At 34.9% G+C, this 24,154-nt stretch overlaps 1 protein-coding gene across 5 annotated transcripts in view; it reads right to left on the bottom strand.

Moving 5' to 3' along the window:
- The window catches only part of LIMS1 (LIM zinc finger domain containing 1), a 208,607-nt gene that overhangs the window by 17,942 nt on the left and 166,511 nt on the right, over positions 1–24,154 (bottom strand). For 4 of the 5 annotated variants that reach the window (XM_031958778.1, XM_031958780.1, XM_031958781.1 and 1 more), the window contains one exon: positions 14,252–14,411. In XM_031958778.1, coding sequence (XP_031814638.1) covers positions 14,252–14,411 — 160 coding nt within the window. Of the gene's footprint in view, positions 1–14,251; positions 14,412–20,525; positions 20,927–24,154 lie in introns of those variants that run through there. The other variant, XM_031958777.1, reaches the window with a different exon arrangement.

Raw genomic sequence — 24,154 nt, forward strand, 5'->3', positions numbered from 1 at the left:
AATCCCCCCCTTTGGGGGGAGATTTAAGTTAAAGCCACTTTCCTGGATTTAACTACTCCCTCTATACAGGTGGCTCCCAAATTTGTATCTCCAGTTCTGGCCAATCTTCTGAAATTTAGATCCAGATCCCCATCTCAAATATTATCTTTTCTTGCATGTTCCACTGCCACTTTAAATTCCTCAGAAACCTTATGCCCCAGCAAAGATGATTTGACATCATCATGCAGAATGACTCTGTGCAGATATACTATACTTTTCTGTCTCCTTCTACTCTCTAGCTTTCCAATCAGATGGGAGAAGTTGAACACTAAACTCCTTCTAAGGCTTTCCTTTAGAGAGAGGTCAAAGATCTGGACTTTCCAGCTAACTTACACTTGCCTTTTGCAGTTGTTTGTTTTGGACTCCAAGTACCCCCAACTGCCCCTTCTTTTCCATTTATTTTTGTGTTTTCTTCCCCTGTTAAACTATAAAGTCCTTGGAGGCAGGCATTATTTTTCTTTTTCTTATTTGTATCCCCAGCATTTAGCAGTGTCAAGCCTGTACTAGGCACTTAAATGTTTATTGAATTTTAAAAACTAAACTAATTATGTTTCCCCAAAAACTTGTTCTTTCTTTTGAACTCACTAGAAACCTTGAGGAATTTTTGGCTCTTCATCTTGATCTAACTTCTGTTCATAGGTGCAGAGACTCAGAGGTAGAATTATTACATGTAGTAGCAATAAAGTTACATATTGGTATTTTATCCTTCTATTAGACTGTAAGCCTCATGAATGTACAAAATCATATCTCACAAAAATTTTATATCTTTCCTGTTGTCAAGCAAAGTGCTTTAATAAAGAAGAATAATAAATGTTTCTTGAGTGAGGGAATTTGGGATTTATATTATATGGTGCAATACTAGCCAAATACATTTCCATTTCTCTGCCTTTCCTGAATGATATAATTCACGATTAGAGGAAATGAGAACGATGGCTTTGCCAGAAATCTGTGCAAAGCAGCTTTCCAATATATCACTCATCATAAGGGCAGCTTTCCTGTTATGTATTTTTAATAGAGGAAAAATTAGGAGAAAAACATTTATCTAGTTAACATGGAGTATACCTTGAAGATATGTTTTAAAATGGGTTTTATCCCAAAATCTCAGAAGTAGAATTTTGATACCTATTTTATGGAAGAAACAAGAAATATTAGGCAAAAGAGCAATCCTATGGCACACATTGTCTCTGGCACACACACACAAAAAAAAGTGAGAAGTAGGATTTTGGATGTGCCAATCGTGTCATCAACTTCAGTGGAACTGTGATTACTCATCATTGCTTATTAGTTTTTATATCATTTAGAGTTTCATTGGAGCAAGTTCAAGACATCTTGGGATATCATAAAACCAGAATTAGGACTCTTCTCTCTTAGTGACTTAATTATGTATCATGGGACCTAATGATCATTGCCATGTAGATGATTCCTGCATCCATATGTTCAACCCTTCTTTCTCCTGAGCTCTACTTGTGTACCTCCAGCAATCTTATGGGATTTTGCCAACTAGATATCCCACTAATATCTCAAAAATCATCATCATCATCTTCCAGCATCACTATCACTAATATATGCAGAAATTATTATGCATCAGGTATTATACACTTTATTTATAATTATCTTATTTGAGCTTCACAATCCCTGGAAAGTAAGTACTCTTAGACCTATTTTACAGATGAAGAAACAGAGAAGAAATAAAATCCAGGTTATCCAGTGATACTTTTATCCCATATCCAAAACAGAAATCATACTTCCCAAACACATATGAAGTATGTATTTCTATTACTTCATACATACTTCATATTTCTGTTCATATAATCCAGGTCCCCAATTACCATATCCTTTTGACACTGTAGTGTCAAATTCAATAGAATTCAGTAGAAGCAGGGGCTGCTAAAATCCAGGTATACTATACTACATACTGATTTAGTAAACACATTGACATTAACAAAATAAATAAAATACAATAAAACATAAACATTTACTAATTACATTTATAATTATTATTATTATTTTACTAATTACATTTTTTATTTTGTTAACCATTTACTAATTACATTTATAATTATTATTATTATTATTTTACCAATTACATTTTAATCAAGTTCTGATCTAGGCTACTGAAATAGTGTGTGTGGGAGGGAGACTTTCATTCAGTTTTAAAAATTTGGAGTTCCAAATTCTCTTCCTCCCTCTCCACTTCCTTCATCACTCACTGAGAAGTAATATGATATGCATTATACATATAAAGTCATGCAAAACATTCCATATAGGAGAAAAACAATATGCTTCATTCTACACTGAAGACTTTGTCAGTTTTCTTTCTGGAGTCAGGTTGTATTTTTCACCATAAATTTTTTGGAATTGTCTTGTATCAATGAATCAATCAAAATAGTAAAGTAGTTCACTATTGAGCGTAGTTGTGGCTATTATGTACAATGGTCTCCTGGATCTGTTCGCTTCACTTTGCATCAGTGCATATGAGTCTTTCCAGACTTTTCTGAAAAAATTTCCCTCCTCATCATAACTTATAGCACATTAATATTTCATCACAATCATATCACAGTTTGTTTAGCTATTCCCAAATGATGGGAATTCCCTCAATTTCCAATTCTTTCCTACCACAAAAAGAGCTATATGTATTTTTGTACTCATAGAGCCTTTTCCTTTGAAATAGCTTCCTAACTGATCTTCCTTGTTGCCAATCTCTCCTCTTTCGGGGACCTCTTTCAGCAGCCAAACTAAGATTCTTAAAACACAGGTTTGAATATATGAAGTTCCTACTCAAAAAGCTTCAACAACTCCCTTTAGCATAAATAGAAAGTGTCCAGTTTGGCATTTACATGCTCCAGATTTATTTACACATAACTGGGAAAAAAAAACAAAATTCTCTATAAGTAAAATAAGTCCATTGTCTAAAGCTGGGTAAAGACAAAAACAAAAAACAACAACAACAACAAAATAAAAACAAATAAAAAATAAAAATATGCTATCTTCTAGTCAAACCAAGTTTTTTTTATTATTTCTTTATCAAACTTAGGATTCTCTCTCTCAGTTCATGACATTGAATAAGCTTCTCCCTTATGCCTGGAATGCAGATTTACTTCACTTTTCCAGGTAAAATAGCTCTTTTATTTTTATCTTTTTAAAGTTAATCATTGCAATCTCCTGAACTAGATTTCAAATTGGAGATACGAATTATCTTTTAAAGTCTTAAACTTTATACTTTTGTTCCTTCATAATTAATGATCTCACTTATACCTGTCTCCAGTAGTGCAGAATGAAAGCCATACTATACACCTTCTGAGTCTTGGTGATTCTCAACCAGATCCTCTTATAAATCCTCTACAGAAGATCTACCCAATGTCCTTGAAAGTCTTATTTTCTTGCTCTTTTAGCCACCCTTTTTCTCTTGAATTTCTTTTGTCTTCAACCAGTCAGAATAAATCATAACATCACAATAATATTTATTTTAAAAATAATACAAGATAAGGTAAGTAACAAAGAATAAAATCAATGCTCAAACGTTTTTGCCATCACTTACTACCGTGATCATTTTTACCCTTCAGGGACTAAAAATTTTGAGTTTACTTATCTATTCCCTCAATGACTTGTCAACCCAACACTGTAATCTAGAGCAGTAGAGTCATATTTCAATAGAAATGGATCTGTGTTACTACATATTAACAAAGAAAACCACAAATATTAACTATGCTGTATTAATTTTTAATTAGCTTGTTAAACATTTCTCAATTACATTTTAATATGGTTCTTCATTTGTAGTTTAGCTGAGAGTTTGACATCTCTTACTTAGACAATGATCAAAAATAGTGATAGTAACTTGTTCACTGGACACTCACAGAAGTCTCTATGTCTTAAATCTCTGAAATAGAGCTTGAATTTCTTGGAAGCTAATGCTTCCAAAGCATTACTGAGAACTTATTCCACCTTCTTGAGAATGACTATTAAAATGCCTCATCACAGTTTCTACCAAGTGAGTAAGAAGTCTTCTGCTAGTCCCAGCAAGCATAAAATGCAGCCCAAGGAATAGTCCTAGGTCCATTTTCCTCTTCTTTCCTCTCCATCTTTGTCTCTTTATTTTTTCTCTTCTCCTCTAGGATCAAAATTTTTCTTTCAAGAAACTGCTGCGGATCCCCGCCCCCCCATATGCTGCAAGTTCATGATGTAACTCTGAATGCCTAGCACAGAGTTCAGCACCCAATAGGCAAAACAAATGCTAATTGGAAGTGTTAGTGGTTTAAGGTTGAAAAAAATCTGAGGAATTTTCCTGGAGAAGGTGGCATTGGAACTGGAACTTGAAAGCTAGGAAAATTCTGAAACCTCAAGATGAGATCAAAAGAACTCTCCAAGGCACAGAAACAGCAAATTGTATTTATAATAGTTCTGAAGATCATAATTCAGGAATTAGTGATTCTATTTGGCCGAAACATAAGGGAGGATTAGTTAAACTCTGGAAAGATGGTTTGGGATCAGAAAGTGGCAAGAAGGCTGGACTTAATTCTATAGGCAACATGGAATCCTTGGTTATTTTTAATCATAGCACCAAACTGAGCAGAGCTGTGGTAAGTGGTAAAGCCAGTTCACCTCGTGAGTCAGGGAAAGATAATAATTTTGATTATTTATATAGCACTTTATGAGTTAGAGATACAAAAAATGCTTTCCTTACAATAATCCTGTCAAGTAAGTATCACAGATAGTTACTGTCACTGTATAGATGAGGATATGGAGGCTGAGAGATTAAGTAGCTTGCCCATGGTCCTGCAGAAGTGGAAGTACCAGCGCTGAAACCTAATTCTGATGGCAAATCCAATGCTCTTTCTGCTACACTTTTTCCACATCTGAAATATATTTGGGAATAAATCAATTTAATGTTTACCAACCAAGAGCCTATTTCCAGTGCTTGAAATGTTTTCCCCTTCTTAACTTCAATTGTTCAATTCTTTCCCACCCTTTAAAACAACAAAAAAAAAAAAGTTTATTTGCTTGCTGTCTTGGGGAGAGGGGGAGTTAAGAGAAGGAGACCAAAAAAATTTGGAACACAAGGTTTTGCAAGGGTGATTGTTGAAAATTATCCATGCATATATTTTGAAAATAAAAAGCTTTAATTAAAAAAAGAAAACTATCTTTGCATGTATTTGGAAAACTAAAATACTATTGGAAAAAAAAAGTTTAAGTTGTAAGGAAAAAACCCTATAACATGGTTTGAGAAAGAATTTTTTTTTTGCTTTGACAAGTAAATTAGTGAGCTAGGGCAAGGGCCACCATATCCTTTGTTATGTTCAAGTTTATAAGTGGCTTTAGAGAATCCATGTAGGTACATGTTGATTTGTCTTCACTTTTTACCAGTATCCCCACTGATCTAGAAGAATACTGCTAGCATGCTCAATTTAGAATGATTATTTAACCCAGGCTTTCTTGTCCCTTGCTTTCCTGAGTTTATATCACAAGAATCAGAAGAGACAACTATCAGTTCTTACACTGATTCACTTGGTAACCTTCATTTCACAAGCCCTTCCTGGCAATGTCTTCTTTCCTGAACACAGAAGAAGTGGTTATTCTGTTGGACTTAATGCAGTTTTCTACTATGTATAAAGCCCAGGAGGGCTTTCTGACAGTATAAAAAAAGTTGTATTTTTGCTTGAGAGAAGCATAAATTTTGAATGGGTAGCAAGACTATGAGCTAAAAAAGCAGTACCTATAAATTATTGTGACTCAGCTGTCAAGAATGGATAATAGACTCATCAATAAATATTTATTGAATGTCTATATTCAAGGTGCTATAATGGGTACATTAAAAAAACACAATACCATTTGTATGTAATTGGGTTTGAATATGTGTGTGTGTGTGTGTGTAACTTTCAGGGCACCTAGATGGCTCAGTGGATAGATAACTGGCCCAGGAGGATCTGAGTTCAAATTCAGCCTCAGACATTTAACATTTCCTAGCTGTGACCCTCACTTAATCCCAATTGCCTCAACTATATGTATACAAACATACATATATATATACACACATACATGTTGCTAAATCTACCTATCATCTTAAACCTTAAACAGTGAAAATTAGGCCAAAGAACTTAATCAACTTGCTATCTATCATCCAAGATCTCTATAGAGTAATTAGGAAGGGGGGGTGTCACCATTACTTTAGACTTTTAGAAGAGTCAAAATTAATGGACCACAAGTATTATCAATACTTATTCTTTATGAAACTCGCATGAACTCCTCACCTCTCCTCCTTTGCCACTGTGGATCATTATTTTGGGGGAGGGTAGTCTTACTTCACTTTTCTTACAATTCAATTAGAAAGACTCTTCCACCCCCACACCATCCTTGCCGACTGCTTTCTTTAATTAAAATGTAGACTTGTTTGTATTTGGATCATGGTATGTGACATTTGAATCATGATGACACACAGTATGTGCTTAATAAATACTCACTCTATATCTACCTCTGTTCTGCCAGTGCCATATTGGATAATTAGAAGGCAAACACAAATATCTAGGTACCTAGGGGGTTCCTTTATTGAACATACAGAAAATAATATGCTCTTCTCAGCCAGAGAACCATTTTCTGTGTAAATTATAAGAGGCAAAGAGGCCCAAATTTTAAATCAACATTGGCAGGAAGCTACCAGTGAAAAACAGATAGGTGGTGAAAAGGAATGATGATAATTAATGAAGTAGGATGAAGCATCTCCGTTGTCAGTAGAGAGAAAATTATTAGACAAATGATTAAAAAAATAACTCCATAAACTATTACAATCTTTTGGATTATCTCAAAAAGTAGAAATTTGAGGGTTTAAAAAAAAATTATTATATAATGTAACTTTGCTGAAGCCATACGATTAGGCATTGGTTTAAGCTGAACATTTCCATCTCATTGTAACAAAATTCCTATCTCTTTGCCTCCCACGAGATTATGAATTGTGTGAAATTAGACAGACGTTTCCTGATGTGAACAAAACATTCACATGCAGTGAGTCCAGATTATTGTAAAACAAATCAGGATACAATAGTACCAGAAGTCTGAGTGTACTGGGCAGCTGAGATATAGCTTATTTAAAAGTACTCACAATTTTGTGAAGTGTGAAAAAAGAAATCTCTCACTTGCAAGCATGAAAGCCTACTAAATAATCCTTAATCTAAGGTCAAGTGGTGAACCATTCTCTCAAGTGACCAGTGTCACAAAAGATGATGGAAGGGAAGGTTCTTTTGAGATTTTTGTCAAGCAAAGTCTATGCCTGTATAAACTTTAATCAGTACAGAATGAAGCCACAAACAAGTGAAAGCAAACATCAAATTGGAGGAGGCACAAATCTAGAGTATTGAAAACAGGGCTTCATAAATCAGGGCTCAGAATGTCTACTCTGCGCTTTGCCAATACCTCAGTACGTGCATATGGTCTATTTAACTACTGAGAATGCATTCCTAGCATATATTTGCTCTGCAGATGTGAGTATAAAGTTTAATACAAGTTTATGAGATGATTTGAGATCTTTTGATTAAAAGTACAAGGAGTTCAGAATGTGGCTCTTAATCTCTGGGGTCAGAAAAATGAGGTGCACAAATGAAACTTCAATACAGCAGCATGATGGTATATCAACTTTCAGTACAGAATATTTTAATCATAAATCTAATTGTCCTCTTTGGGCTTTGATGTTCCAGATCCAATTATGTGATAAGATTATCAGAGGTAGTTCTGTAGTCTATTTTTGAATGACTTAAATACCAAGGGCTATGTGACCCATTTCAGAGTAATACTAAAAATCTCATGAGAATTAATTAGTAATTAATCTAAGATTGTTAAGCACCTACTTGTGCTAAGTTTCTAGTTCAACTTCTTCATTTTTACAAATAAGGAAACTGAGGCTTAGAAAGTTAAAATAGTTTGTCCATGGACATATAGGATATGAATCTAAATCCTCTTGAATTACAATCTAGTGTTCTTTTTACTATCTTCTAACCACAATCAAAAAAAAAAAAAGCTCATATATAAATTCTTTAGGGACCATGGACTGCTAAAATCATCACTTTTAATTCAGTTTAAAGCAGAAAAATGACTAGTGAGATACATGCTGTCAATCTATCCCTTCCTTCTTATATTTTCTCTTCCCTCAGTTCCCCACCAACACCCCCTAGTCGGCTCTCTTACCTGTTGTGCCATTTCTCCATCTATTTTACAGATTCCACTTCCAATTCATGCTAAGAATAGATATGTCACCATCTCCTCAAGGTTCTCTTTTGAACCTTTTCTTTTAAAATCTCTTCCTTAAAACTATCCTATCCACTTCTGATCACAATGTAAGCTCACTGTGAGTAGGGGTCATTACTTTCTTATTACTTGTATTCCCAGCATCTACATAGTGCCTGGAACATTTTTGTTGTATTTCAGTCACATCCAATTCTTCATAATTTTATTAGATTTTTTTTCTGGTAAAAATACTGGAGTGCTTTGTCATTTCTTTCTCTATCTCATTTGACAGATGAGGAAATTGAGACAAACAGGGTTATGTGACTTGTCCAGGATCATATAACTAGTGAATGTTTAAGGCTATATTTTAACTTAGGAGGATGAGTCTTTCTGACGTTAAGCCTGGCACTCAATCCACTCACTGTGCCATTTAGCTACCCCATACAGAGCAGATGTTTAATACTTAAGTAATGCTATGACTTCAATGACTGCCTCTATATAAATTTTTATTTACAAGGGGGGCAAGCTAGGTTGCAAAGAGGATAAAGTTCAAGGCCTAGAACTTGGTCAAGATCTGACTTCAAATGCTACTTGGCCCCGAATTGATTAATGAATTTGCCTCAGTTTCCTCATCTATAAGATGGTAATAGGGTTGTTATGAGAATCAAATGAGATGATAATTTTGAAGTGCTCAGCACAATGCATGACACATAGTAAGTGTTATGTAAATATCAACTATTATTATCTTTCCTAAGATTTCTAATTGCCTCTCAGATATTATATTACAATTCAAAATTGAACATTGATAAAACGGCTTCCACAAATCTGCCATTTACCTTGTCTTCCACCCTATTCAGTCACCTAAGTTGGAACCATTTGAGTCATTTTTCTCTGATTTTCCATCTAATTAGTTAATAAATCCTATCAAATCTATCAGGGCAATTTATCTTCTTTTTCACTAGCCTAATTTTGGCCTTGTCTCATCCAGGCTACTTTAATAATTTCCTAATTGATTTTAATGAACAAGCCTGATTTTTACATCACTTATCTACTCAAAAACCTTAAACAACTCCCCATTGATAAAATATAAACTTCTTATTGTGACAATCAGAGATTCTAACAATTTACCTTTTCAAGATTTATTTTAAACTACTTGTTTTTACATCAACTATATTCTAGTCAAACTGTATTGCTAGCCATTCCCGGATCTTGTCTTGCTCACTCCTGTGTCCATATGTTCATACATACCATCATCCCTTATATCTAAATGGGAATCCATTTCCACTTGTGAAAAGCAGGATTTTTACTGAGGACTCAGTTTTTACCTCTCATATACCCCTTTTTAGATAGCTAAGTAGCTTAGTGGGTAGAACTCTGGGCCTGGAATAAAATCTCAGACATTCACTATCTCTGTGACTTGTCATTGTGATTTAAACTTTTTCCTGCCTTTTCTCAACTACAGAATGGTGATGGAGCCCTAAAATTTTTGAGAAACAAATTAAATAATACTGCACAGTGCCCGATATATGGAAGTTCAATGAATGCTTGTTCCGTTTTCCCTCCTTCCCTTTTTTCATTCTAAATCAAGGATCCAGAAGGTTAATTTGTATACATTTCATCTTAGATCCTTGAGAATAGAGATTGTCATTTTCCGATTGCAGCTTAGTATAATACACATAATCTCATTAATAAAAGCATTTAATTTTTTAAAATGTTTTATTTTTATATTAGAAGTATTTAGAGATTATTCCCACTCCATGAGGTCTCTTGCAACAAACTAAAACAATTAAGCAAAATTAACAATAAAGTAGCCTCTTCTGAAAGTGAATGTACCATCTATATCAATAGTACCTCTCTACAACCTCTATTTGAAAAAGAAAAAAACAAAACAAAAACAGCAAGCTATACTCTTTCCCTCTTGAATTTAATGAAACCCATGGTTAACACCTATCATTACCAACTACTGAAGCATTCCAGGAGATCCCAGAGCAGAGGGGGTGAGATCATTACTCTCCAGGCCTTCCCGATTTATAAAAGCAAAAAGCTGAGAGAGGATAAGAGAAAAAAAAAAAAAAAAAAAAAAAAAGCGCAAATGAGCAAAAAGCCCAGAAGATGTAGTGAAATTGTATGAGGTGTCAACATTCTACAACTAATTAGCTGGCTGATTTCAGGGATACTCTCTTGCTCTCAACTTCCTCAACATAAAATAAAGGTAAGTTTCAAGGGAAGAATTTTCACAGTTAATTTTTTTATGGCTTTTAAGTCAGAAAAACAATAATCTGATCTGAGAAGACTTTATGGCAAAATAATGAGAAAAATTAAAGAGCTCTAATTGAAAATCTCCAGAAGTGCTGCTACAACAAAATTATGCCATGGAAAACTAGGCAAAGAGGAAAAACAGGCAGTGTTCTAGAAGCCACTAACAAGCACTTTCCTGGTATGTTTCTGAGCAAGAGAAGAATAAAAAATGGGGCAACAGCTTGCTTAAATATCAAAGAAAAGGAACTAATCAACCAATGACACAAAACTGATAATGGAGGAAGAGATAAAATTATCACTGCATGAAGGCAAAGCACAAACTGACTCACTCTCAAATGGAAAAAAAGGCAAATGATTTCCCCTATCCAAAATGTTCTTTTGCAAAAAGGCAACCAATTGTTGCTGGGTCTTATTCTACATGCTGTTTGTTTCTAGAAAGCTCTGAAAAACATTCTTAAAAATCGTAAAAATCAACTAAAAACTAAACTAAAATTTTTTTCTATTCATCCTTTAGGGCTCCATCACCTGAAAATTTGTTTATGTATATTTTGTTTTTTACTTGATTTTTTAAAGGGGGGTGTGGGAGAAGGAGAGGTATTTTATATCAGAGACAGCTACCACCTACAAACTGTGAGAGACCAAGATAAGTGAGAAGTTCAGCTCAAAAACTGGTTCTGGGTATTTATAATGTCATTTTGAATATCAGGCAGACCTAGGAAGGTATTTATAGTTGGATAGTAGAAGGAAGGCAAGAGTAGGATGGGTGAGTCATAAATTATTCTGTTCTATTCAAGGATTGTTATAGTACTTTCCCTGAAACAAAGAGCATTATAGATAATGACCTTAAAATTTTAACTCATAGTCTATTTTTGAGATGGTCTCACCAGTTAACTGGGGGTAGTTTTTTTTGTTGTGGATAAAAAGACAATAGTGAAAGGAATATGGGACAAGCTTACAGGCTTTCAAATATGTCTGTTCCTCCCAATCTTTACTGAAAACATCTTTACTAGTTACTTATACTTTGAAAGTAACACAGAGAATGTCTTGGATTTTTAAAAAATTAGCATGTGAAATAGATTCATGGTTTCAACACAGAATCCTTTTTTATGTTTCCTTCTGTGCATGTAAATACTCCGTGAGCTTAAGTTTAGACTAAAAAATAATATAACCTTCCTTGGACTCTAGCATCTCTTCAAGCTATATTTCTTTGTTCTTTTTAAACCATATCCTTAATAAAGCAAATTATTCTCATTACCTCTACTTCCTCTACTTTCACTCTATTTAAACCTTTCTTTCTGGATACCTTTTCATATTTGGGGTTTAGCTTGGTTCTCCTATCTATCTGATGATTCCTTTTCATATTGCTTTGCAGGATCATCATTATCATGACCTTTGACTACATGGAGAGAGAGGAAAGCAGAACTCTCAAAACTCTGTCTTTGGCCCTCTACTTTCACTCTTAAATTTCTCTATTTCCATGTCAAGAGCTCCATGGTCCTTTCTACAGATCATGAATCCTTGGCCTGGACTCCCATTTCATGAGAAATCTGGGCCATGTTTGCTTCATTTCTGGTTCTACACTTTATTTATTTTTTTAACTTCTCTTTAGCCTGGACTCTTTCACCTTCTTCCTCCCTCCTGCCCCCCCCCCCCTTTTAAAACTTCTCTTTTATGTGCTATCTTCCCCCATTAGAATACAAACTCCTTGAAGGTAAGTTTGTGTTTTGTTTTGTTTTTGCTTATTTTACTAGTGCTTCAAGGGGTGCCTGGCCCTACTAAAGGTTGAATAAATCTACTCTCTATTTATCTCTTAGTGACCTTATTAGCTCCTATGAATTTAATCTTCACCACAATGTAGATCACTATATATCCAGTCCTAATTTCTGTACTGAGTTTCAGTCCCACATCACTAATGAACTACTGTGTTTTTCAAACTGGATGTCCCACAGATAACTCAATTTCACCATGTCCTCAATTGAAATCATAATCTTTCTCCCCAGCCAATCTTCCCCATTTCTGTCAAGGTTATCATCATCATCTTTCTGGTATCTCAGGGCTTCAACCTCAGTGTTATTCTTGGATCCTCAATTTCTTTCACCCCATATAACAAGTCAGATGCCAAAACTTAATTTTTTACCTCCATCATTACTTCTAGCATCTTGACATGTCTTTGAAGATACAGACATCATCTTATTTAAGACATCCATTACATTTATTGAGGTGATTTTTTTTTTAATTTTTGGTCTCCCCTCCTTAAATTTTTTTGCCCACTCCAATCCTTCAATATAGCTATCAACATGATTTTCTTTAAATAAAGATCTGACCAAAATCACTCTATTCAACAAATTTCTGTGGCTACTTATAAACTCTACAATAAAAAAAATAAACATTGTTTTGCCCTTCACAATCAACTGTTATCAACTTAACTTTCTAGTCTTACTATATTTTATTCCTCTACTGATACTCTACAGGTGGCACAAGGCGTGGATCCAAGTTCAACTTTGTCTTCAAACACTTACTAGTTACTAGGCAAGCCAATTAATCTCTACTCTCAGTTGAGGAAACTGTAAAATGATAATTTGATAAAATGTCCACCTACCTCTTAGGATTGTAGAGGACCAAATGAAATAACATCCATAAAGATGTGTAAGTGCAGTGTCTGACACCCAGTAGATGTTCCCTTCCAGTACTAGCCAAATGGGCCTTCTCTCCCATATGTGCCTCTGTATTAGCTGTTCCACATTCCTAGACTGTCTTCCTTGTCCACCTCTGCTTTACAAACTTGCCTCTCTTCCTAGTTCCTTTCTTTCCAAACTTAGCTGCAAGTACCTTTTACACAAGAACTTTGACTTTGCCAGCTGTTAAGGTCCTTTTTTTTAAACTAAAGCATCTAGTGTGTGTGTGTGTGTGTATATCTCTATATATAAAATTTTTTTGTGCAAACAACTATGCAAAAGAGATATGTGTTTCTGGGAGGGAGTAGTAGTAAAAACTACAATCTATACAACTGTAGTGACCATAAATAGCAACTCCCGAACAATCTGAACAATTTTTTTAAAATGAAGTTGTTAATGTAGATTACTGGTTATCCCATTTATCTGTGACACGCCTTTTCCAAGGTTTCAACTTGGCCAATTTTTGAGGGGTACTATGATGCTAATGGAGATTCAAAAGAGGTAGCAGAGGTGGAATTCTAGCTCCTGAAAGAGCTGGTTGAAAAATCTCTCTCTCTCTCTCTCTCTCTCTCTCTCTCTCTCTCTCTCACACACACACACACACACACACACACACACACACACACACAACAAAAGCAAAAAAGACAAGGATATAACTTAGCAGGGTCTTGTGTTGCTGGAGATTCAAAACAGCTCTTAAAAGAGCTGACTGAAAAATACACACACACACTCTAGACAAAAGCAGGTTATATGACTGCTTATAATTTTGTGATGCCCCAGAAGATTTTTAAAGTGGCAACAAAGGTACTAATCTGCCTTGGTGGAGAGTTTTCACTATTTATGAAATCCCAATTACAGTGAGAGAGAGAAAGAAAAAGAGACAGAGACAAGACAGAGAGAAATGTACCTACAATGGAAACTCATTGCTGTAGTGAAATTTTTAAAAAAGAAATTCATATTTTTTCTCAACATCTTAACCAAGAACAAAATACAGCATTTATCATTTTAGTATCATCTTAGAGGCTAGAAATTGGAAGCAGACAAAAATTTCTATGTCAGGGTTGGCTCACCTCATAGAAGAGGCCTTCAGGGAACTGCTGGAAACACTGGGCACAGACGAAGCACTGCTCATGATACAGCTCGCCATTGCTGTTCACAATCTTCTCAGCCGGTGCAAAGCCTCCTTTACAGCGCTCACACAGGGCATTAGCCAGGGCATTTGCCATGTTGCTGTAAAAGACAAAGTGGGGGTGGTGGTGGAGATAACAGAGAATGAATCTTTTTTTCACACTTAATGTTGCAGAGATAAAATGAACACAATTATAACATCCAGGGCTAGAATCTCCATTTTATACGTGAGGAAATGTTAAGGACCATGCACAGGTGAAAAGGCAGGTCAATTCTCTGAGAGCCTCCACAGCTGTCAATCATAAACTTGAAGGGATGCGAAGAGGCCTTTGCTGACACAGGTGTTCCTTGTGGATTGGGAATGATATTGGGAATGAAATAAATTGGAGGCCTCTTAGTCTCCTTCTATCATCTCAATCATCATCTTCTCACAGTAAGAAATCCATTCTACAGGTCTGAGTTAGATCTGGCAGCCACTGGCAGGTGGCTCCCAAACCACAACAAGGAAACATAGGAAAATGAGGTGATGGGCTCCAAATCTTTTATTACGGTTTAGTTGTTTCAACTTAAAAAAAATCTCCATTACTAATATGTTTAAACTATGGTGGATGTCAATAACTATGCTTTCTAATCTCTAGGAATTTACATTAAAAATTTAAATTAAGGGGCCTTTAGGTGGTAAAGTGGATAGAGCACCAGCCCTGTAGTGACGAGTCAGGGGGACGAGTTCAAATCTGATCTCAGACACTTAATACTTCCTATTTGTGTGACCCAGTGCAAGTCACTTAACTCCAATTGCCTCAGCCCCCCTCCCCCAAATTAAGACCTTTAACTGGATAATTAAGTACAAAGCATGCTAGAATAAATGCAAAACAATTTTGGGAATGAATATTTATAACTGGACTAAGAAGATTAAGATAGTAGAGTTTATAAAAAGTTAGGATAAGGAAAGTCAGTTTGGATGGCCTGAAGGACACTCATGAGATGAGGGGTGAAAAAATGGGTGACAGACTGTGGGATATTTGAAATGCCAAGTTTTAGGGCTACATTTTATCCAGAAATAACTGGAAATCACTGAAGTTTTTCTAACTTGTGTTCAATTTTTCTTAATATAGACAAATAAATATAATACTTCCTTTGGCATTACGCACAACTTAAAGGGTTTAAAAAACACCCCAAATGATGCGGGAAAACTGGGACACTGATGCATTGTTGGTGGAGTTGTGAATGAATCCAACCATTCTGGAGAGCAATCTGGAATTATGCCCAGAAAGTTATCAAACTGTGCATACCCTTTGATCCAGCAGTGCTACTACTGGGCTTATATCCCAAGGAGATACAAAAGAAGGGAAAGGGACCTGTATGTGCCAAAATGTTTGTGGCAGCCCTGTTTGTAGTGGCTAGAAACTGGAAAATGAATAGATGCCCATCAACTGGAGAAGGGTTGGGGTAATTGTGGTATATGAATGTTATGGAATATTATTGTTGTGTAAGAAATGACCAGCAGGAGGAATACAGAGAGGCTTGGAGAGATTTACATGAACTGATGCTAATAGAAATGAGCAGAACCAGGAGATCATTATATACCTCAACAACAATACTGTATGAGGATGTATTCTGATGGAAGGGGATATCTTCGACAAAGAGAACTCAGTTTCAATTGATCAATGATGTTCTCACAGAAGCAGCTACACCCAAAGAAAGAACACTGGGAAATGAATGTAAACTGCTTGCATTTTTGTTTTTCTTCCCAGGTTATTTTTACCTTCTAAATCCAATTCTTCCTATGCAACAAGAGAACTGTTTGGTTCTGCACACATATATTGTGTCTAGGATATACTGCGACATATTTAACATGTATAGGACTGCTTGTTATCTGGGGGAGTAGGTGGAGGGAGGGAGGGAAAAAGTTGGAACAGAAGTGAGTGCAAGGGATAACGTAATTTTTTTCAAAATAAAAAAAAATGAAAAAAAAAAACGCCCTAAATATTAAGCTATCAAATAAAATCATCTCAAAAGTCTCTTTAATAAAAATGCTAATGAGATTCTAAAATATAGTATTATTGCCAAACAGAACAAGTTTTACGGGTAGATATCTTGATACTTTAACCCAGGTGGCCCTTTGTTTATAAACTATGAAAAAGCTACCACTTAAGTTACTATTTCCATACGGTAATATTATTAGCTTCCATACAACGTGAGGGAGGTGGTGTGAGCATGACTAAACCCATTTTGCAGATGTTAAAACTAGGTGCTCACATTCATCAATAGCCAGACAAGAAGCAGCTTTTCAAATTGCACCTAGCACACTTATTAGTTCGGTCACCTTGGACAAGTTACTTAACCTCTGCCTCAATTTTCTCATCTGCGAAATGGGGTTGTGGGGCAGCTAATGACAGAGTAAATAGGGTGCCAGGACTGAAGTTAGGAAATCATTTTTTCTGAGTTCAAAGGTGACTTCAGAAACTTACTAGCTGTATGATTTGGGGAAAGTCATTTAACTCTGTTTGCCTCGGTTTTCTCACCTGTCAAACAAGATGAAGAAGGAAATGGCAAACCATTCTAGTATTTTCTCCAAAAAAAAAAAAACCCAAACAGGGTCACAAAGAGGCATGACTGAAATGATTGAACTTGGAGCTGTTGTGAAGATCAAATGAAATAATAACTATAAAGTGCCTGAAGCAGTGTAAGTACCTAATAAACGCTAGCTGTTATTAGTTAATACTTAAGAAAGGAATGTAGCATGTACTCCCCTCCCATTACTTGGGATTTAAAGCTTGAAGGTAAATTTTTTTTTAGAGGGCAGAAGGGTAGGAAGAAGGTAACAGAAACAAAATGAAGAGTTACTTAGTCTATTTCAAAATCCACTGTTACCCATTTTTCTTTTTAAAGGTAACATAATAACAATTCATATTTATGAGGTCGTAAATTGTGCAAAGTGCTCTTTTTACAGTATCTCTGTGATGTAACTAGCCCTAGTATTATTGTGTCTATATTACATAGGAGAAAACTGAGGTGCAGTATGACTCCTTGACTTGTTCAAACTCATACTGCAAGTGAGTTATAATTGGATTTTCTGACTCCAAGACCAATACTTTTTCCACAATAGCATTATAAGTTAAAATCAAACTCTTTTGTTAACCAAAAAGAAACATCACCTTCTCCTTCCTATGGAAGCTAGATCTTCAAGAAAGTGACTAGAAAAAGGAAAGAAAAAAAAAAAAAAACTAGCATAATATAAAAAAATCCCTGCCTAAACAAAGGCTATTATAAATAATTCTATAGTGAATAACTCAGATTAACAGACTAAAACCACAATTGTACTTGTAATGATTATAATTTGCAAATAAATTATACCTTGTATTTGCAGGGGTTTATGCTTTCCAAATACCTTTCACATACACTTATTTAATCCAGTATTGAGTCAATCAGAATATATTTATTAAAGACTTCCCAGGGGAATTGCTTAATTCTCATTTACATTTTATATATAATCAGGAGAAAGCACAGGATAGTTAAATAATGTGCCCTAGGTCATACATTTTGATTATGACAGTTTATCTGGATTGAATTCAAGACTCATTCTAGGTCCAAGATCTGACTTATGCCTTTTATAAATAATTAGAAGTTATATTAAATTCAGCTAAGGATTTAAATTATATCACATCAAGGTAGAGTTTTAACTCTTCTCATCTTCCTTCTCCCACCCACCAAAAAAGGGGGGGGGGAGGGGGACAAGGAGAGGGAGAAACAGGATAATATTCACAATATACCTCACTTGAATGGTATACTTCCTGTTTCCCTCCTTCGCCCATAACAATATAGTCCCATTTTTTAGTCTAACTGAAATGAAATCTGTGTGAAAACAGTATAACCATCATCCCACGCCTTCTACAGGAAGCCTTTCCCAGCCCCCTTTAATTCTAGTGCCTTCCCTCTTTTAATTATTTCCTATTTATGCTATAAATAGTTTAGTTTGTCACATATTTGTTTACTTGTTGTCTCCCCCATTGGATTATGGATTCTTTTAGGGCAGGGACTATCTTTTGTAATTTTTTTGTGTAGCAGGAATAGGGAGAGGGGAATTGGGGTAATGCCCAGTGCTTAAGCACACTGTACAAAGCAGGTAGTCAGATTTGAAGAAATGATGTAATCTAGTTTCTAAAAAACTCATTGTAGAATAATTGTTACATATCATGGAGAGTGTAATTTTGTGATAGAAATAATCAGACTATGAAGAATCATTAAAGCTGTCTGGTATCAAAGGAGAAATCAAATGAGAGCTCACAGAAGCAACATGACCAATTATAATCAGTTAATCTGCCAGGATGTAAAAATCAAAGTGTTCATGCAAAACCTGTGAACACTTAAACCCTCAGGATAGAATCTTCTGAAACAATCTATCACTGATTAAGTCAATTTACTCTAAAACAAGTATTACATATAATCTAAGCTTTCCACATTTAAATGTCAGCCTCTTCTCTCCTATTTGTTGTAACTTTCTGAAAACAATAATTTCATATATTTCTGTAGCATAACATTTTACAAAACATTATTCATAATAACTATGAAGTAGGTAGTATAATGATAAATACTTGTATCTTACAAATGAAGAAGCTGAGGCCACAGAATCAGAAATTTAAAGCTCAAAGAGAAATCACCCAATCTTATTTTACAAAAGAGAAAACTTGAGTCCAGAGAGGTTGAATCATTTACCCACTATCACAAGAGAAACTTAGACCTTCTGACTCTAAATACTGCAGCCTTTCTACTACATTGTACAAGAATAATCAATAATTCAACAACGAGCACTTAAAAAGAGCTTACAAGCATCATAGGCTAAGAGAAAGCATTTTTCTGGTTTTAATCAGAATACCACATAATTCTAGAGATCATCTCTAGAAATTCCACTTCCCTTTGGGTATAAATCTGGGTACAGAACAGTGCAAATAGTTTCATATTCTTCACTCCCTTATCCCCACATCCCACACCCCAAATCCCCACCTAACTTGCCTGGCCATATTAGATTGCATTTAAAAATTTTAAAACAAAAATTCATTGGATAACACAAATCTTGATTATAATATAATGATAGCATTCCCTATTCTCTCAACAAATGGGACCAAAGGGACCACAATCTAGTACTGAAGAGCACTTAAGCATCACACCAGGAAGAGTAAAGGCAGTTGCCAAGTGTGGTAAACCAGACAAATGACAGTCATTAATTCAGTCTTTACTCATTTGGAATTCTCAATAATACAAAAAAAAATAATCATTTAACTTGGGCCTGTACTACTGACTAAAAAAAAAAAAATCGGAGCTCACCTAGCAAAGATATTTTACTTCCATAATTGGGATCTCATTACTGTGGGTGTTCCTATATCATTGCAGACTGCTAATCATTTATGCCTTGTCATATTTTGTGATAACTGTCCCCTTTCCCCCATTAATCTTACATAGAAGATGTTACGGTATTATTTATGTGATAATCTCTTTAAGAAACTCTAAAAGCATTTGTTTATAGGTACCCAATGTGGCCTTGCTATAAATTCATATATCTCTCTATATATATATCTATATCTATCTATCTATATACACACATACATATATATGTTCATGTATATATATATATATATACTATTTTTTTTTATTAATTTAAATTCCCTAAGAACCAGTATTAGATTACAGCCTAGTTCTGGACACTGTAGGTAGATGTATTAAAATATTATTATGTATTAAATATATTAAAATATACAAAATGTACAAAAAAAATTCTTGATAAATATGCTGCCTGAGCCTCTTTGCGATTCCTTGAATTTGTCTTGAAATTTAATAGTGTCTGAAATGGGCAAAAATTTTAACATCTGACAGGAAAACATAAGACTGCATTATTTGGGAACAAAAATTTCTTCATCACACTACAAAAGAAATGAAAATTTGCTTTGCCTAGCCCCTACTAAATGAAGAAGAGACTATTATCACATTTAACCTGAGCACATTTTGTTAATAATCACATTAACTAGCAAAATCAAGAGAAAATACAGAAGGTGGCAAACCCATCAACTTGTTAACAGCAAACATATTTAGCAATGTATCAATCACCCTTCAAAACTATTCCTATAAGGACACAGTGTCAAAACAACCATGGAGTTTAAAATGCTGAGAACCCTAGATTCCCATCAGCAAAGTACCCACCCTGGGATAGGGAAAACTTACAATCTTGCATAAAAGTCACAGAATTCCTTGTAGACTTTTATGTCACTTTGCCTATGCTGCAGTTTGGACACAGCCTTCTCGCCTTCATTCCCATCAGCATCGTGGACATCATTAATTACAGTCTGTGGGATTTCTTCGTTTTCTGGGATGACAAAGGGGTGTACCCTGCCTTGGAATGCCATTCTGAAGCAGTAACTTATCTGAGAGCTCTGATACTCTGTTACAGAAAACTGCAGAGTACATACACCAGCGAGAGAAGCAGTGTAAAGGACTTCCCCCCTGATTCCCAGCAATGGGATTCACTTCCACTGTTTACACGTCAGTTAGGCAGGCTTTATAAGGGCTTCACAGAAGCTTCAAGTTAAGAGCCCAGAGGCACAGCAGACAGGATGACAAGGTATGATTTACTTGGGCTTGCTGGAAGCTCTACACAGCAAGCAAGCATTCCACCAGAGGAAGGGAGGGAGGGCAGCCCTCACTATTATGGACCATGAACATTCTAGTCCAGTGAAGTATTTTATGACCAGTCAAGACTCTCTCTGTGTCTCTGTCTCTCTCTAACTCTCCCCCATACACAGAATAGATTTATTTCCAGATTCTGAAAATATTGTGTGTTTATGTATGTCTAAAGCACTAGACTCTAAACTCAAACAGGGGTTATTAAGCCATGCCTAAGGATTCCTACAGGCCACATAATGACATAGAAAATCACATTTTAACATTATCTATGTTTTACTGTACTGATCCTGAATCACAAAGTAAGATAGTTTGAAATTTAGAAAAAAGACTACTATACCCGTGCCTTCTTTTTTTTTTCCACTTGTATTTTTTTTTCTACAACTTTGCCTATGATTACATCCTCGCAAGGCTCATAATCAATAATTTTTAATAATTCAGAATTATCTCTAGGCTTCCATCCCAAAGGCTCCATAAGCAGCCAATATAGGGGCAGTTTTGTAGTCAATGACTTGTTCCACTCCAACACATACAAGACCTGTTTTAGTATTTTGTGCATCAGATCAATTTGCCCCACCCAAAGGCTCATTGTGGCTAGAAATGGCCAGAATTGTGTTTGTCAGTACTCTTTAAGATATTTTTTCCAGATCTAAATTCTTATTACTTTCTTTCTAAATGATACATAAAATGTCTGAATTTTGTCAGAGATCCGAAAAAACAAAAATGATGAGACAAAGATGTATTTCTACAAAGAAGCTTCCTATGATTTACAAAAGGATACACACAAACACACACACACACCCCACCTATACTATATATACACATGTATTTATATGCACACATTAGTACTATCTGCAACATATATCACAGTATGGAGATCATATTTGTTCACATATGAACATTTGGGCCACCTTGCCCCATCACTTGGCACGTATTCAAGAAATGCAAAATTGTTTTAATATTAATGAGCAAAAACATAATTATAATGGCAAATATACTATGAAATATAGTGTACCCTAATGCCAAGTGTAAATGTTTCATAATAATCTGTGATTTTCCTACAGAACTTTCCTCCAATCAATTTAGATAATTTAAAGTTTACCACCTAAAGAAGAAATAAACTGAAATAGCAGAGGTATTTAGGTCTGTTGTTAGTAGGTAATTGGAGAAGAATCTCTGATTTAGTGACAAAGTACTAGAATTGGAGTCAGCAAGAACTAAGTTTAAATCTCACTTCAAGATATTTACTATCTGTATGACCCCAAGCAAGTAACTTTAATCTTTTTTTTTTTTGAAGCATTAACCATCAAAAAAGAAATTATTTTATTTATCTTTCTGTCTCTCTTAGCACTCAGCAAGACACTGTGTTAAAATGTAATGAACTAATTACTAGATGAGGAAAAAAGACATACCTATTGTAGAATAATAATAGCTGATACTTATTATGGGGTTACATACATTTGTCCCTCATAACAACCAGCACTTAGCACACAGTAGGTGCCTAATAAATGTTTATTGATTAGTTGACTATTGATTGTAAGGTAAAAATTGTAAAAATTACTGTTCTCATTTTATATCAGAATAAAAGATCATAGGAATTAAGACAATTTCCCTGTTCATACAAGACTCAGTTTCCTCATCTATAAAATGGGGCCATTAACATTAGAACTAACCTTATATGACTTGTGGGAATCAAACAAATACTTAAATCATTATATAAATGCCAGTTGTCATCCTCATCATCATTATTACTAGGGCCAGTGAAAATCTGAAATTTAGCATGTGGCTCATAAAAAAAATTACTGTAACATTAAAAAATAAAATAGATTCTATCTTTGACTTAAGAAAGACTATAAAATATATTCACTTGTGAGCAAAATATTTATATAAAAAAGGCAAGTTATCACAAGCCATTCATAAGGTAACAGATTTTCAGACAGAAGGAACCTTGGGATAATATAGACCAACATTTTCATTTTGCAGAAAAGGCAACTGTGATATAGAAATTAAATGACTTGCTTTAGATCATAAAGGCAGCAAGTGGGAGAACAAGAATTTTAATCCAAGCCCTCTGACTTTAAAGACAATGTTCCCTCCCCCCAAAGCACTGCTAATAATCCAATAATTCTTTTATATATATATATATAAATTAAAGATAGATTAAGGAAATAGTAATTTAGTTTGATTTAGGCTGAATCATACTATGAAGGAGTAGTAGGAAGGGCTGGAGAAATCATTTAGTCAAACTGGGGAAAGCCTTGAAGGCCAAGTTTTTACAACTGACTAGTTAAACTTTTAATCTTTTTTGATCAGGGAAGTGACATGATCAAAAATCTATAAGTTAGGAAAATTTCTCTGAAGGCATTATACAACATAGGAGATATATTAGGAAATTGAGAATGGAAGACCAGAAAGAGTCAAAAAATGATTGGTCTGGAGCCTGGATGGTTGGGAGGATGTTAGTGCTATCAACAGAAAATAGTTTTTGAGATCATAAAGGGATTGGTTTTGGACATATTGAGTTTGGGATGCCATCAGAGTATTAATAGAAAGATAGATATGTGACTGGAAATGTTAGGGCATATGGAAGCTAGAGTTATGTACATTTGGGAACTGTCCACATAGATGGAATAGTTGAAGCCATGGGAATTGATGTGATTACACAAGTCAAAGATCTGAGGAATAAAGAAAATGACAAAGGATAGAACCTTAGGGAAGAACCATAGTAAGGAAGTAAGGAAAAAGAGAGAAGCCAACATGAAGGGATTACTCATCATTTAGAAGCTCCTTTATAAAAACTATTGTTGAACAAAAAAGAAAAGTGTCTAAGAAAAAAAAAATACTATTGTTCATATTACTTATCCTTATTTCTTATTATTCTTATTGCTTATAAATTATTCACATAATAATTTAGAGATCTGCATACATACCCATCATTTTGATATGAAAATATGCGAGGTCCTAAAGTCAATCTTCAAGAAGTCAAGAAGCCTCTGAATAGGGAAACAAATCATCCACACATGATACCTCCAAAGAAGGCAGCTAGGTGGCGCAGTGGACAGAGAACTTTGAATCAGAAAGACTCATCTTCCTGATGGTTCCAATTTTAGCTCAGACACTTAGAAGTTACTTAATCCTGTTAGAACTTAATCAGTTCTTCATTTGTAAAAATT

This window comes from Sarcophilus harrisii, chromosome 3 (assembly GCF_902635505.1).
Source record: "Sarcophilus harrisii chromosome 3, mSarHar1.11, whole genome shotgun sequence".
NCBI lineage: Eukaryota > Metazoa > Chordata > Mammalia > Dasyuromorphia > Dasyuridae > Sarcophilus > Sarcophilus harrisii.